Source organism: Artemia franciscana, chromosome 16 (assembly GCF_032884065.1).
Source record: "Artemia franciscana chromosome 16, ASM3288406v1, whole genome shotgun sequence".
Classification (NCBI taxonomy): Eukaryota; Metazoa; Arthropoda; class Branchiopoda; order Anostraca; family Artemiidae; genus Artemia; species Artemia franciscana.
The window spans coordinates 12,359,800-12,373,998 of record NC_088878.1 but is presented as its reverse complement, the minus strand read 5'-3'; the positions used below and the strand labels follow the sequence as shown (position 1 = coordinate 12,373,998).

The following is a 14,199-nucleotide window of genomic DNA, read 5'->3' as shown; positions in this document are numbered from 1 at the left end:
TGAGAGAGGAGGAAGGGCTTGCACAATAGCAGTAAGGTGTCTATTTAGTGAATTAGCTGTAGTTTCAGTGGGAACATCAAGACTAAAGTCAACATTTTTGACTGTTTTACCACTGATTTTCTTGACTGTATTATACCACTGCTTCCATCGTGCTTTAAAGAATTCACTTACTCTATTATGCGGTAATACTCAGATGAAGCTTTCCGAATCTTTTTTATAGATTTCCTTAGTAGGTTAGCTTTTTCAGTTTTTCCTTGGCGGAACGGTCTTAATTTTTGTCGGATTAGACTTTTTATTGCATAGTTTATATACGGCCTATCATTAGAATATTTCAAGCATTACTAATTTTGTATAGTTAATTACGGGAACATATAATTATTACGTGAAATCTCTCTTTTTAGGCAACACGTTTCTAAGTTTTTTGGCGGGAGGCTTAGGTGGGGACGGGGGAATTCCTCCTGCTGTCCAGTTACTATCTAAAATTGTTGACTATTTTGGCTCTATTTGCTCGTTTTGTTACCTTTAGGATTGGGAATTTACATATATGTATCCAGAAGAGCAAGCATTAAAGAGTAATGTATATTATGGAGACAATCGTGGTCCACTCTTTTGAGAAATTTTTTAGTGTTTTGGGCCTTTTTAAGAGAGCTTCAAGTTTTTTTCTTTAACAGAAAGTTCAAACAGCCGGACATACATAATGTTTTCTAAGCTAAAAACGGCTGTATTTTTTCAATGCAGTTGTATTTCATACCAGCGTTTGCATTACAGAATCTTTCTATATTAACAATTATTTTAGTGTTTTTTACGTTGCGTTAATTAAGTTAAGAGTTGGACCCAATCAACGCTGGCTGTTTGCAAGTGCTTACTGTAAAAGTTTAAGGTCATTCAGTCTTACACAATATGCTGCTTTATAGCTTCGTCAAAGGAGCTTTCTGATATGAGTTTCCATGTTGTACACAAAGGCTCAAATACTTACCAAAAACCGCTATCTCTTCTGTGAATAGGCCAACTTCTCGTTTACACGTGCACGCTCTAAAACGCTAGAAGGGTACGCTACGTGGGTCCAGTCCTTTGGTTGCGTCATTTTAGTTTTAATTTAGAATTAGAATTGGGAGCAGCCTTATAGATTTTGAAATGAGTTTGCTTAAACTCGTATGGTATGTTTTGTGCTGGATGTATTTTTGGATGTACTCTAGTTTTTAAATGCACGCTTCGTTTGCTGTTTTTTTTTTCCTACACCTACCCTGACAGTTTGATTAAGTGGTTTGTTTAGATTATTTTTGTCTATTTTTTGTGTATTATTTTGTTGTTTTGATTCAAACAGATTTAACTACTTGTTGAAATTATAGGTTTGTTATATGAATAGATACCAGATACTGTAAGAAAGCATTGACGCCTATATGAGCTAAAAAAAAAACAAATTCCAGACATTATGCAAACAGTGGCGGTAACGGAAAAGTAAATTATAAACACCGGCTTTTGCTTCAGATAGCTATAAAGTCTTTACTGGTGGTATGGAAGAAATGGGGCAGTGAACTCGCCAAAACACATGATGTCTGTAATCCTTTTTAAATTAATACGTCCTAAGTTAAAATACGTGTTTTTTTAACTCCTGTTTTTAAAAATTAATAAATTTCTAAAAATTATTGCCTTACACAAGTAAGTAAAAGATTGGGGAAAAGACGTTTTTACAATTTTTTGGCCTTATTGGTGTAAAAATTTATGTTTTCCTTTAAACATCACGTACCAACTGTATAATTTATTAAGATGTAACTATTCTTTTGTTCGAATGTCTGACACTGCGAGACACCAAATGTTGAGGTCAAGCGCCCATACTTGGCCCCGTTATTGGAAAGAGGGGAGTTAATGTTGTTGTAAACGAGCAGAACCTAAACCCGGGGGAAATGCCCCTCCGCAAGCCCACTATCTGAAACCTTAAAATTCTCCCTACTAGAAAATACCAAACCCCAGGGTATCTTATCCCTAAGATTTCTAACTCCTGTATGGATAGACAGTGCTTTTCCCTTTCCGTGTGTCTGGAGAAAGAGTGATGATGTACAAATATATAGATAATTTACGTTTTAATTGACGACAGCACCGGAAAAGCACCGGATAACTTGCTAGAAAACTAAATGAAATGGTACAAAGTTAAAGATTGTTAAGAACAAATCCTTTTAGTAACAACGCTTCTTAAGAAATAGCCTCCTTTAGTTGCGTGGTTTTTTCCACTGGCGTTGGCAGTGATAGTTGGCTGCAAAACAACCAACAACGTTATTGTATTTATTTTTCTGTCATTCTTCCATTATTTTTTTTGGACGCACAATTTTGCCTCTTGACGGGTTTCAGTCTATATTGAGATATTGTTATGTACCCAAATGAATCCATATAACTCTTAAATAGAATTTATTTTCTTGAAAAAAGAAATTATTCTGTTTTTTCTCAAAATGATAAATCATGCAACGAAGCAATATAGTTCGGGAAAAACTTCTTTCTTTTTGTGTTCTGACGGTTAACATGAGCTTGCGCCTTTTCTGTAACTGACTTTTGCCAAATGTTAGGTTCAATCAAAGATGCATCTGTATCAGTTCGTAGATATAGTTTTCAATTTATATTTTGTGCTTGGGTTTCATTGAAATCTCTTCTCAAATTCTGTTTCTTTTTTCAGCTCATTCAGAGATAGCTGTTTTGACATTGAAGGAGATGACCAAGAGAATGAAACTATTATAAATAATGGTAAGGCCATAAATTCTAATCACCTTTATTTTCTGTTGATGTTTTATTAATGCCTCGAACAAAAAGAATTTAGTGTACAAAAATGGAAAATTGTTTCCAGGAATTCTCAATAAAAAAAACAAAAAACCTGGATATGATATCGAGTAAAAAAGGGTTCAAACTTAAGAGTCACATAAAAATTTTAATGTGTAGAAAAGGAAACTAGTCTGTTGTTTAGCAATATAATATGTGGGAGCAGAATTTATTTGTGATCTGCATGGTAATACGGGGTCCACGGTTCGATTCTCGGTGCCACAAGGCTGAGCAACAGGTAGGCGACCTGTTCATGTAAAAATACCCAGTGTCTGAAGCGTTCACAATAGCCTGTCAACGCCCTATGCGTCGTCAGTGGTTCTGGAGGATCTTTATCCGTTTGTCAGTGTACAATGAAAGGATCACTTATTAAACATACAATGAAAAACAGAAAGATCATGACGCAGCTTCAATTTGTGACTTTTTGAAACTGTTTTATTCAGCGTGGTCCGTTTTGAGGATGGTATATGAAACTGCTATTCAGGTTTTTGGACCCTATTCACATTAACCAGTCAGACCAATCATGGAGTATGCATGCCCTTTGTTTGAATGTGCTCCAACCAGCCGTATTGCTTTTCTTCGAAGTATTTAAAATCAAAGCACTCGCCCAACAACTTCTATCAACTTGAATGTCAAACTACTGTTGTTGATTCAGGATCATTTTGACATAGCGTCTACGTCGGTGTTGTGCCAAAACATACATTGCCCTTCATTAGAGGAATTTTCCAACCTTGTTCCGGACAGAACAAAGCCTTAGCGATTAAATCGCCTAGATTAAAAGCGATTAAAAGCCTAGCGATTAAATCGTACTGCTTTTCAGGTCAACCTTGTGCAGGGTACACCCCGCCAGGAATGTTGCATCATATCATCACTCGTGATCGAGTCGTGAAGCCGGCTATAAAAAAGCCAAAGTTTTAAAGAAAACCAAAATTTAACATGACAAAACCTTCAATGGGGAGATACATTCACATCATGTGGACGTGAAATACATTCACATCAAAGGGGAGGAGTATCTTAAACTCATTGATTTCCGCTTAAGGTCAATTGGATTCTTTACCAAATTAAAACTAAGGCACTTTGAGCTCTGGTTTTGTTTAATATGTATGTAAAACTACAGTTTAATTGTATTTCAAAAGTCTATCATGAGCTCTAGTAGAGCTTGCATAGTTGCTTTTTGAAAAAAAAAAATACAAAACAACAGGAAAAACACAAACCACCAAGCATAGCTTTAAATTAATTAACAACGAAATTTTGTCATATGCAAAATGATCAGTACAAAAACTTAAAGAATCTAGTAAAATATAGTTTGTAAAAGGTGAATATCCAATATTAGTAAAATGAGTGGTAAAAAAGGGTAGAGATTTGCTCGCTTAAGATATCAACTTATGTAGGGTTAGTAGTGGGAGGGTCTTCTATTTCTGGTTATTATCTAATTTCAGTACTACTGGCTGTACGTTGTAACTCTACCACATAAACAATTGTCAGGGTCCACCATTCCAAACTTTTTGATCGATTACGGGCTATATTACAGTTGGCGGTGACCAGAAATGAATTGTGTTAATTTACAATTAGACAGTTTCGTAGGTATGCTAAACTTTGTGAACGAGCAAAACTATATAATGACTTCCATAGAATATCCGTATAAGAAGAATATAATTAAAATATCCCTAGCTTGCCTTCAGCTATTAATCATCTTTTAAGTATAAAATTTTTGATTGACCAATCAGAGTAAGAGTTAAGGCATAATGTTTTGAAACCAGAAAAAATGGAAGTTCGGGACAGCAGTTACGTCTAAGCTTGGGACAGAACATTTTTAAAATTCCTGTACAAGCTAAGCTTGGTCTTCTAGTGCTGCATGATAAAACTGAAAGCAATAGAAACAAAGAATCAATTGTGTATCAATGGCATGAATTCTTTGTCAAGCAATGTTTCCGCTGGTCCTTTGTCGTGTCAAATGGTATCAATGGTATCAATTCTTTGTCAAGCAATGTTTCCGCTGGTCCTTTATCGTGTCATAACGAGGCTATTTGGTATTTAAAGATACAGTTTTAACATTTGGTGCGTATTTATATTGTGAGTTATCAATTCTGTTAGACACAAAACTAGTTCGATTAGTTTTGTCTATTATCCATGTAGCCGTTGAATACTAGAGGCTGATGCATTAACCTTTCAGGATTTGCACAAAACATTTTTAGGGGTAGTATCTAACTCTTTAATGCCTGAGTTTTACAATGGATCGTTTTCCTTCAACTTCTGACTAAGAGCATAGAAAATTTCTTATACACAAAATACGGCTTTTCTTTTAGTTAGGAAACCGAAATTGATGCGACAGACTTAACCGTCACATTTGGGATTGTACCTGATTATGGGTTTATTTTCCCTATGCAAACTTTTGGCAGGTTATTTTACGGTTTTACGGTTCTAATATTTCAACGCAAGAGGACAATTTTATTGTCATTCGAAAGCTGTGATTCAGCTTTTTCTATCCATCGAGTTAGTCTTAAATTTTCCTTATTTTACTCTATTTCAAAGTAAATCTCAAGAACTGATAGAGGGAAAAAACCAAACCTATTCAACTGAACCCTGTTACAACTCAATTCCCGTACAACTGAACCCTCGTGCAACTCAACCCCCCCCCCCCATGAATCAACCCCCATTCAACTCAAGGCTATCCAACCGAACTCTATGCAACTCAACCCTCATTCTGATCTCTATTTTGGAAAGTGTTTATTTTTAGATCAATATTTGATAGAATAAATAATGACTTGGTTTCAGATAAAGCCTTGGGCTGATAAATGCAAAAGATTCAACCGTACATCCGTCCTTGCAAAATGGTCATATTCTACAAAGGGGAGTGGGAGGAGTTAACGACTCCCTTACCTCCCATGACTGAAAATCGTTGAAACTTGTTTACCTTGGAGATTTTTCCTCTTGGTGATGCGCCCTGAAAGTTTGAGTTATGACGCAACCACAAACTTTACTTTAAAGGTGGCCTCTACCTTACCCTCTTTGATCGAAGAGGGTTGAAAACTACTTCATATGGTTTTTTTAGGATTCTACAGCAAGGGTCGCAACTTGAAAGCAAATGATAATATTAAAAGTTGATGACTGGTAAAAATAATTGTCAGAAAAATTACGGATACATCTAGGCAAAAATAAAGAAAAAGGATAGATCCATTGTGAATGCTTACCGGTCTCACTCAGTCTATTTTATAGCAGTGCAGAATGGACCCTATTGGACAACTTGATTTAAAAAGAACGATATTTTCAACTATATGTTTTGTAATAGTAACATTAGCATAAAATGCAAATTTTCGGAACAAATATACATTTATTAATTAAACATAGTTTTTTCTGTATTTTAGAAGTATTCAGAGATTCAAGCTAGTTTTTGAAATTCTCCATAGCTGTTTAAAAGAATCAAAACTTTCTTTTAGATTAATTTATCTATAAGAAGTTAAAAATACTTTTAAAAGAGAAACAATTTTGGTTTGTGCAAAGTTGTTTTCCTTTGTGCATCGAAGTCAAAACCGTCAAAATTGTGAATAGGTGTAAAGCTAAAATCTAAAATAGAAATCAATCAATTTTTTATGGTTTGTTATATCCAAGACAGAAGAAAATCCTACCAGTCTTTTTTTCAGAATGTCTTATGTTTCAGAAGTCAGACTGAAAGAGCTCTGGGAACTGGGTATAAAATCAGTGTTTCACTTACCCCTTGGGAAGTCCTTACCCGAGCAGTAATTGAAAAGCTCATAGTTTGCGACAAAAAAAAAAGAAAAAAAAAAAAAACTATTGGGCCATTCCTGAAAATTTCTTTCAATTTGGAAAGGTTTTGGGATTAGCCAGATGGATTCTATAAGGTAGAAACTGCGAACAAAGCGAGAAGCAAATTTTGAGTATCTAATCGGCGCTAGTTCAAACTTATTCTTAGTCTTGGGTTGAGTTGAGTCAAACAGGGCTTAATTGAAATGGAGGTTGAATTACATGAGATTGAGTTTAAAGGGGGTTGAGTTAAATGGAGGTCGAGTTAAACGGGAGTTCAGTTGAACGAGGGTCTGTTAAATGGGATTGAGTTGCAAAGAGGTTCAGTTGAACAAGGGTTTAGTTAAATGGGGTTGAGTTGAACGAATGCTGAGTTAAACAGGGGTCGTATTGCACTAGGGTTCAGGGGCAGAGGGGTTCAGTTCCACGAGGGTTCAATTACGCTCAAACCGCCAAAAACGGTTTGCTAAACTACCGTCAAAGGCAGGATTTTCAGGGCAATGAAGATATAAAGGATCCGTGTGTGATTAAATATGCAGCTGCATGACAAACGGTTTTGGCTATTCTCTTAGAAGCGTATGTCCAATGTGACCTCTGCTTTAGACTAGGTCGTACGCGAGGGGGGAGGGGTATTTTCGTGCCCTAATCCACAAGCATTGTTTGTGATCGTTTCTTTTATTTGTTTGTTTTTTCTATATTCTCCTTGAAAATCGCCTGTTTAATGGCACTTTATGAAATAAGCATCTCAGAAGTTTCTTCTCTGGACTTGCAAATATTGCACTGATCCAACCCTATTTTTCAAATACTAATTTTGTACTATTTCCCGTCTCCTTTATTCCTTAGTTTAATTCTATTTGAGGAAATAAAGTATTAACTTTGTTTCTAACTATTCGTGAGAAGACTGATGCAAGTTTTAAGAACATCGAAAATAAAATATAATCGTTTGACGTGGTTAAGTGGAAATTTAAGTAATCACTTATGCCTAATAAAATTGTTAAAATCAAGAATTCCACTCTTAAGGAAAAAACCATCGTATGCAGTTTTTCGTAGTGCTGTTAAATTTAAATAATTAGTTTCGCTTATTTATTTTCACGGTTCAACGTGGCAATACTGAAAAAGTGAGATATTGCTCTAAGATATTCATAATTTGGAATAACCAACCAGATTTATTTAGACCTAAGATGGGGCCAAAAATTGATTTTATTTCGATGTTGGCTCTTGAAGAGCAGGCTCTTCTTTCGTAGGACTCCCACTGCCATTTGGCTTTTCTTGGGAATGCAGTAATGAAATGCATAGTTGTTTGCTCAGGGCCGTGTTTTCAGGATTTTTTTTTCGAGGTTTTGTAATTTACAAAAAAATACATCAAACATTTGTTTATATGCATTTTTGTCATGTTTTACAAGTTGGGCAAATGTTTCCGGGTGGGGTCTTCACCCCCCCCCCCTCCAATTGGAAATGTTCCTAAAAATTAACTAATAAAGGTAAAGACAAAAAATTTGGAATTATATCCTTCCATCTCAAAGTTTTCCCATTTTTAATATTACTACATTTTGTGCATTTACTAAGCCCCCCTCCCCCCGCCCTGAAAAAGATCTCAGGCAAGTGTATGTTTAGAGACAATTCCTTCTCTCCTTATTTATGGCGGCATTCAAGTTCACTAATTTCCATATTGTGGTTTGTTGTGTCGAATTCCTGAACACTTTTGCTTATGCAAATAATATGAAAAAGCAAACAAAAGATAAGTAAAATATTCTAATACTGTACATTGATATGACTTATTATGTGCAAATACATATCCTATGTGTAATCACTAAGTGCATTATATTAAGTGTTCATTTTGATTGATCGCTATTGCTGAACAATCATAACCTGACGTCGGTTTCTTTTATAACCAAGTGTTAGATTATGCAGTTTTCTCCATGCAAATAAAAGAAAAATCGCTGATCAGCATTGCAATTACAAAAATACAAATTGCTTATACAAAATCGTTAAACCTTTTCGTTTTTAAATGCAAAGAGCATACGCCTCCAAATTTCATATGCTGTGTCTGATTGTCTACAACAGATAACTTGATAAGAATGGATAAAGGACAAGGCTGTAGCCAGGGGGGAGGGGGTATGACTCCCCTTTCCCTGAAATGTTTTTCCGACCCGTAAAAATGTAACAAAAAAGAATAGAAACACATTTTTTATTCGTTTTTACATTTTTTGGAGCCCCCTTCTCCGCAAAAAATCCCTTTGCACCCCTCCCCCTCCCCTGAAGAAAAATCCTGGATACGACCCTGATAATTGATCTTACACTATAAAGTGTAATGACATCAAGTAGGGATGAATAATAGAACCGAACATGTTGGGAAAGGATAGAGGAAATAGGCGAAAAGAAAATGAACTAGGAAAGTTAAGTCTTGAGGCAGGGCTACCCTCCCCCATGTCACTCGAGAATACTTTTGTGTTATAATATTAGATTTTGCCGTCTTTAAAAAAAGGCTTTCTTTTAATCAGGGAAATATTGGGGAAGATCACTTACAGACTCCGCGTGTTACTGCGCATGAATTGGGATAATACGCAATTTTTTTGCTGATAATAATGATGCTTATTTAGTGCAATGTAAACCATGGATCAACAATAAAAGAATAAATTTAAAGAAAATGAAGTAAATTTTGGGGTTTTTTTCGAAAAAAAGTTACAGGACTGCAAATATAAGAACTAGATCACATTTATTTTCGAACCATTATATCTTTTTACTAAGAAAAATCGTGACATGTCAGATGAAAAGAAAACAAAAAATAGAGTTTGAGGGTTGACGGAATAGAGCAATGCAATATTTTGCCAGAATTGCATGTAAAAAATTATTGTGGTTTCACTGTAAGTCGTAGATCCTTTCACATTTACATAACTCAAGACTTAAACGTTATGTTACGTGATCCTGTTGTCCATAATTCAGTCTGTGCCAAGTAGACTCGAGCTCTACATAGAACATTACGTTACGATACTACATTTGTACCTTGGGTATAGGTTGCTATTTAGTAATTACGAAATGGTTGTGGCAGGTTTGGTCCTGATTGGGTATCAATATGTTTGGTGTTGCCTTTATTTGACACGGACAAATATTGTGGAGACAAAATCCAGCAGACGTAGAAAAATAGAAAATAAAGCGTAATTTCAGATTATTAAAATTCGCTTTTCAATTGTAGATGTAAACTTACTAGAATCAAATCGGACATTTTCAGATTGTTGGCTGATTCGTTTGTTTTCCAACTATATTAATGAATATAAAATAACTAGTCTAGCCTAGTATCCTGAACACAGGTCAGTTGAAATAAATGGTTACAAATATACACTTTGCAGCCCTTTTTGAGAGTGCTTTTGAGAAAGTAAGGAAAAAATAAAAAACACAAAGATTTTTAAATTACGAATTGAACTAATATTTTTATTTGAATTTATGATTTTTTCGAGGTAACACTAGACGGGGTTTATTTGCTTGTTCTCTTCTCAAAGGAGGGTTTGAGTTTGCTCGCTCTTTGATTTCCCACACAATTTGCCCCTCGAGTCATTACACAATGTGCCTCAAAATGGTGCGCTCGAAAAACACGTTCGAGAAACAAGCTGAAGTTGAGACATAGGGAGGTACAACCAGCCGCCATAAGAATTTTAAAAACACAGACACTATCTTTTGAACATAATCACTATCTATATCAATTTGATTCGCAAATCGCTGTTGTGAAAAATCAGTATTAAAGAGAGGAAGAAATAGGCGAGTATACAAAAAATGCGCTGAATAATGGATCGTAAATAAGTAAACAGTAGTGTTTTATGCCCCAAGGAAAGCGGAAGATAATTACTAGTTTTACAACATCATTGTTTAATTCACCAAAATTAATTAAATTTCGCCACTATTTTCTATCAATCCAAAATCTATCCGCGGTAGTGTGCTAACATCAAATAACGTCAAATTTCTACTTTAGGTTGGCGTTTTTTACGTAGAAACGTAAAATTTTATGGGGAATTCAGTCAAGAATTCAGTAGAACACATTCACTCCATATTATCAGCCACAATTCTGTTTTATGTTTTATTGATTAAAAATCAGGACTGGTAGACCAGATAAGATTTTGAGTTTTTACAAGAAAAAAAAATCGTTTGAATCTAGGAAGAGCCCTTAATTCATAAATCTATGTATCTTGTGTTAGTTAGTAAACAAATAAATTTATAATCACTATACTCAAATAGTTCCATCCGCCATGGAAAGGTTGACTTCCGAAAAAAATGTTCACCAGTCCCTTTTTTTTTTTCATTGATTGATATTTGAAAAATTCGGACTGGAAACTACATAATTTGAGAGCAGTCTTTAAATAGGTGATATGACCATTCCATATCATTGAAATTGATGAAAAGACTTTTGAAGCTTAAAATGAACACTTAAAGCTTAAAACGAAGCCAATTTCTTATTTGACACTTACGACCTTCATGTATTTAGCTGTTTGTTCCTTTCGAGGAGGTGAGGTCAAAAATTGAAGAGAGTACCCCAATTAAAGGGAAGTAATAGTAGGAGTATTAAGGAGAAAATATAGAAAAATTGTAAGAATATTGAGATTTTGGGATGGCCAGTAGTGATGCCTCTATTTGTTTAAGGAGGGCCTTAGCGGGTAAACTATTAGAGCTACTAACCCCTCAAGAAGCTATTACGCACACCTTGGTCTGACGCAATAGGGCACGTGTACAGTACACCTACGTAATAGGGCTTGTCTGTTACATCACAGGGAATATTTTCTAAGAGGTGTCTGTTACGTACTAGGAAAGGTTTTTCTACGTTTAGGATGACGTAATCTTGCGTGACTTAATGGATTTATTGGGAGCGACGCAATCTCGCAGGACACGCTAGACTTCAGGGGCCCATGTTGGGAATCCTCGCTTTTAATTGAGGAGGGCAAACAGGTGGGATGTTACGTAAAGACGATGCACACATGGGATGTTACATAATACTTTAAGAGATTTCATTTTATTTTTTTGTGTTTTTGTTTTTTTCTTCAGGGTTTCATTTTCTTTCAAGGTGTTTTTCTCATGGAAACTTTAAATTCTAATGAACTTTTTGTCCCCATTAGGATTCCAAAGGGCCATTTCTATCCAACGGATCTGCGCCCCAGACAGTTGGACCAGAAATTTATTTCTAATATTATGTTTCAGGAAATAGGTTCTACGAAATAAACTATTACATGCAAGGAGAATCCCCTGTTAGTGCAAACTAGAATGATTAATGTATTACGTGTTTCCTACGACTGCAATAACTGACATGCAGGGTGGAAAATCGATGACTGAAATTTGCTTATTTTTGAAGTACATTCGCTTGTTGAGTAATGCTTTAGAGACTGTTGTAAGATAATATCGCTATCAGAGATGAAATAAAGTGAAAGTATCATTATGGCTAGAATAGGCTACTCCTTCATACATGACCAAAAGTTTTTCCTTTTCCTCTTTACTACACTGAATTTTAAGCTTATATTAAGGGCATTCTTGAATGATCATACCTATGTGCATAGGCTACAAGATACTTCAATTGTATTAGTAAAATGTATGGATGTTTTATCCTGGATCATTAAATCCAAAGGATACAAACTTCTGTACATATAAATTTTGTTAATAAAAGAATTTACAAGACAATATTAAAACTTAGGAAAAGCAGTTAAAACTCAACAACAGAAAAACAGAGTGTGAAAAAAACCTGATATAGGTTAAAATATCTGCGAAAGGAACCATGAATTAAAGAACGGTGGGGTCCTAGAGAGCAAATCTGGAGGGGTGTGGGGTGGAGGTTTGTTTTTAGAGCTAAATTTAATCCATATTTAAAGCTATTTTGAGAACTTTTAATGGAAAATTCCGCGTTTCATTGTTCCAAGTCCATGCATACTCACACCACAGTGACAATATGTGGCTAGCCCACCCTAGCAAGCAATTCCAGGGGGGAGGTGTTGCTATTAGAGATTAATTTAAGCAATATTAAGAGGTATTTCTGAGAGGTCCTAATGAAAATCCCTCATTTCTTTTAACTAAGTGTTATATTTCAGCCCCCCCCCACTGCCGATAAATTCATTTGCCTCTCACCTCAACTTTAAGTTGTAGAACATGTTAGTTCAAGCAATTCACATCACCATGGCAATTTGTGGCTTTGGATTTTGGATTTTGTTCATGGAACTTGTTGCTTTTTGGTTTTTTGTAAATGGAACTTGTTGTTTGCTGATTTTTCTTCGTGCAACTTGCTACATATTGATTTTTCTCTTCGTGAAAGTTGTACATTGTTTTTTCTCTTCGTAAAACTGATTTTGTCCATGGAACTCTTTGCGTGCTGATTTTTTATGTTTCTGGAACTTGCTACGTCCTTATTTTTGTTTGTGACACTTGTTGCATGTTGATTTTTCTCTTTGTTAAACTTGTACATTGATTTTCTCATCACAAAACTGATTTAGTTCATGGAACTTGTTGCGTGCTGAATTTTTTCGATGAATTTATTGCGCGCTGATTTTTTTTGTTCGTGAAACTTGTTGCACGCTGATTTTTCACTTGTGAAACTTGTACATTGATTTTCTCCTCATGGAACTTATTTTCTTCTTGGATCTCTTTTTTTCGTTGAACTTGCTATCTCCTGATTTTTGTCCGCGAAACTTGTAAATTGGTTTTCTCTCCTTGTGTAACTGATTTTGCTAATAAAACTTCTTGCGTGTTGATTTTTCGTTCCTGAAATTTTTGCGTTCTGATTTTTTTTTCTGTTCGAGAAAGTTTTTGTATATTGATTTTTTCTCATTGTCAAACTTATACATTGATTTTTGTCCACGTGAAATTGATTTTGTTCATGGATCTTATCGTTTGCTGATTTTCGTTCGTGAAACTGGTTGCATGCTGATTTTTTGTCTTCATGAAACTTGTACATTGATTATCCTCCTTGTGAACCTGATTTTGCTCATGAAACTTGTTGCGTGATGGTTTTTTGTTTGTGGAACTTGTTTCGTGCTAATTTGTGTTTGCGAAACTTGTTGCATGTTGATTTTTCTCTTCGTGAAAATTGTACATTGATTTTCTCTCCTTGTGTAACTGATTTTCTTCATGAAACTTGTTGCATGCTGATGGTTTTTCATATAACTTGTGCTTTTTCTGTGTGACACGTGTACATTTATTTTTTTCTCCCTGTGAAACTGATTTTGTACATGGAACATGGTGCATGCTGATTTTTGTTCGTGGAACTTATTGTATGGTGATTTTTGTTCGTGAAACTTTTTGCATGTTGATTTTTTTGTGAAACTTATACATTGATTTTTCTCCTAATTGAACTGATTTTGCTCATGGAACTTTTTGCATGCTGATTTTTTTTCATGGAAATTGTTTTGTGCTGTTTTTCGTTCGTTACACTTGTTCCGTTTTGATTTTTTCTCTTCGTGAAACTGCCACATTGATTTTTTTTTTCTCATGAGACTTATTTTGTTCATGGGACTTCTTGTGTGTTGATTTTGTTGATTGTACTTGTTGTGTCGGAGTTTTGTTTTTGAATCTTGTGGCATGTCGATTCTTCTCCTCGCGAAATTCGTACATTGATTTTTCTTTTCTTGAAACCGATTTTGTTTGTGGGACTTGTTGCGCGCTGATTTT

General features: G+C 35.1%; 1 protein-coding gene and 1 long non-coding RNA gene across 4 annotated transcripts in view; one reads left to right on the top strand and one right to left on the bottom strand.

The window, feature by feature from the left end:
- Positions 1-14,199, bottom strand: part of LOC136037087 (uncharacterized) — a 215,806-nt gene that overhangs the window by 115,331 nt on the left and 86,276 nt on the right. The gene's annotated exons all lie outside the window — the stretch shown is intronic.
- The window catches only part of LOC136037083 (tyrosine-protein kinase Abl-like), a 111,323-nt gene that overhangs the window by 85,370 nt on the left and 11,754 nt on the right, over positions 1-14,199 (top strand). For all 3 annotated transcript variants that reach the window (XM_065719534.1, XM_065719533.1, XM_065719535.1), the window contains one exon: positions 2,666-2,733. In XM_065719534.1, coding sequence (XP_065575606.1) covers positions 2,666-2,733 — 68 coding nt within the window. The remainder of the gene's footprint in view (positions 1-2,665; positions 2,734-14,199) is intronic.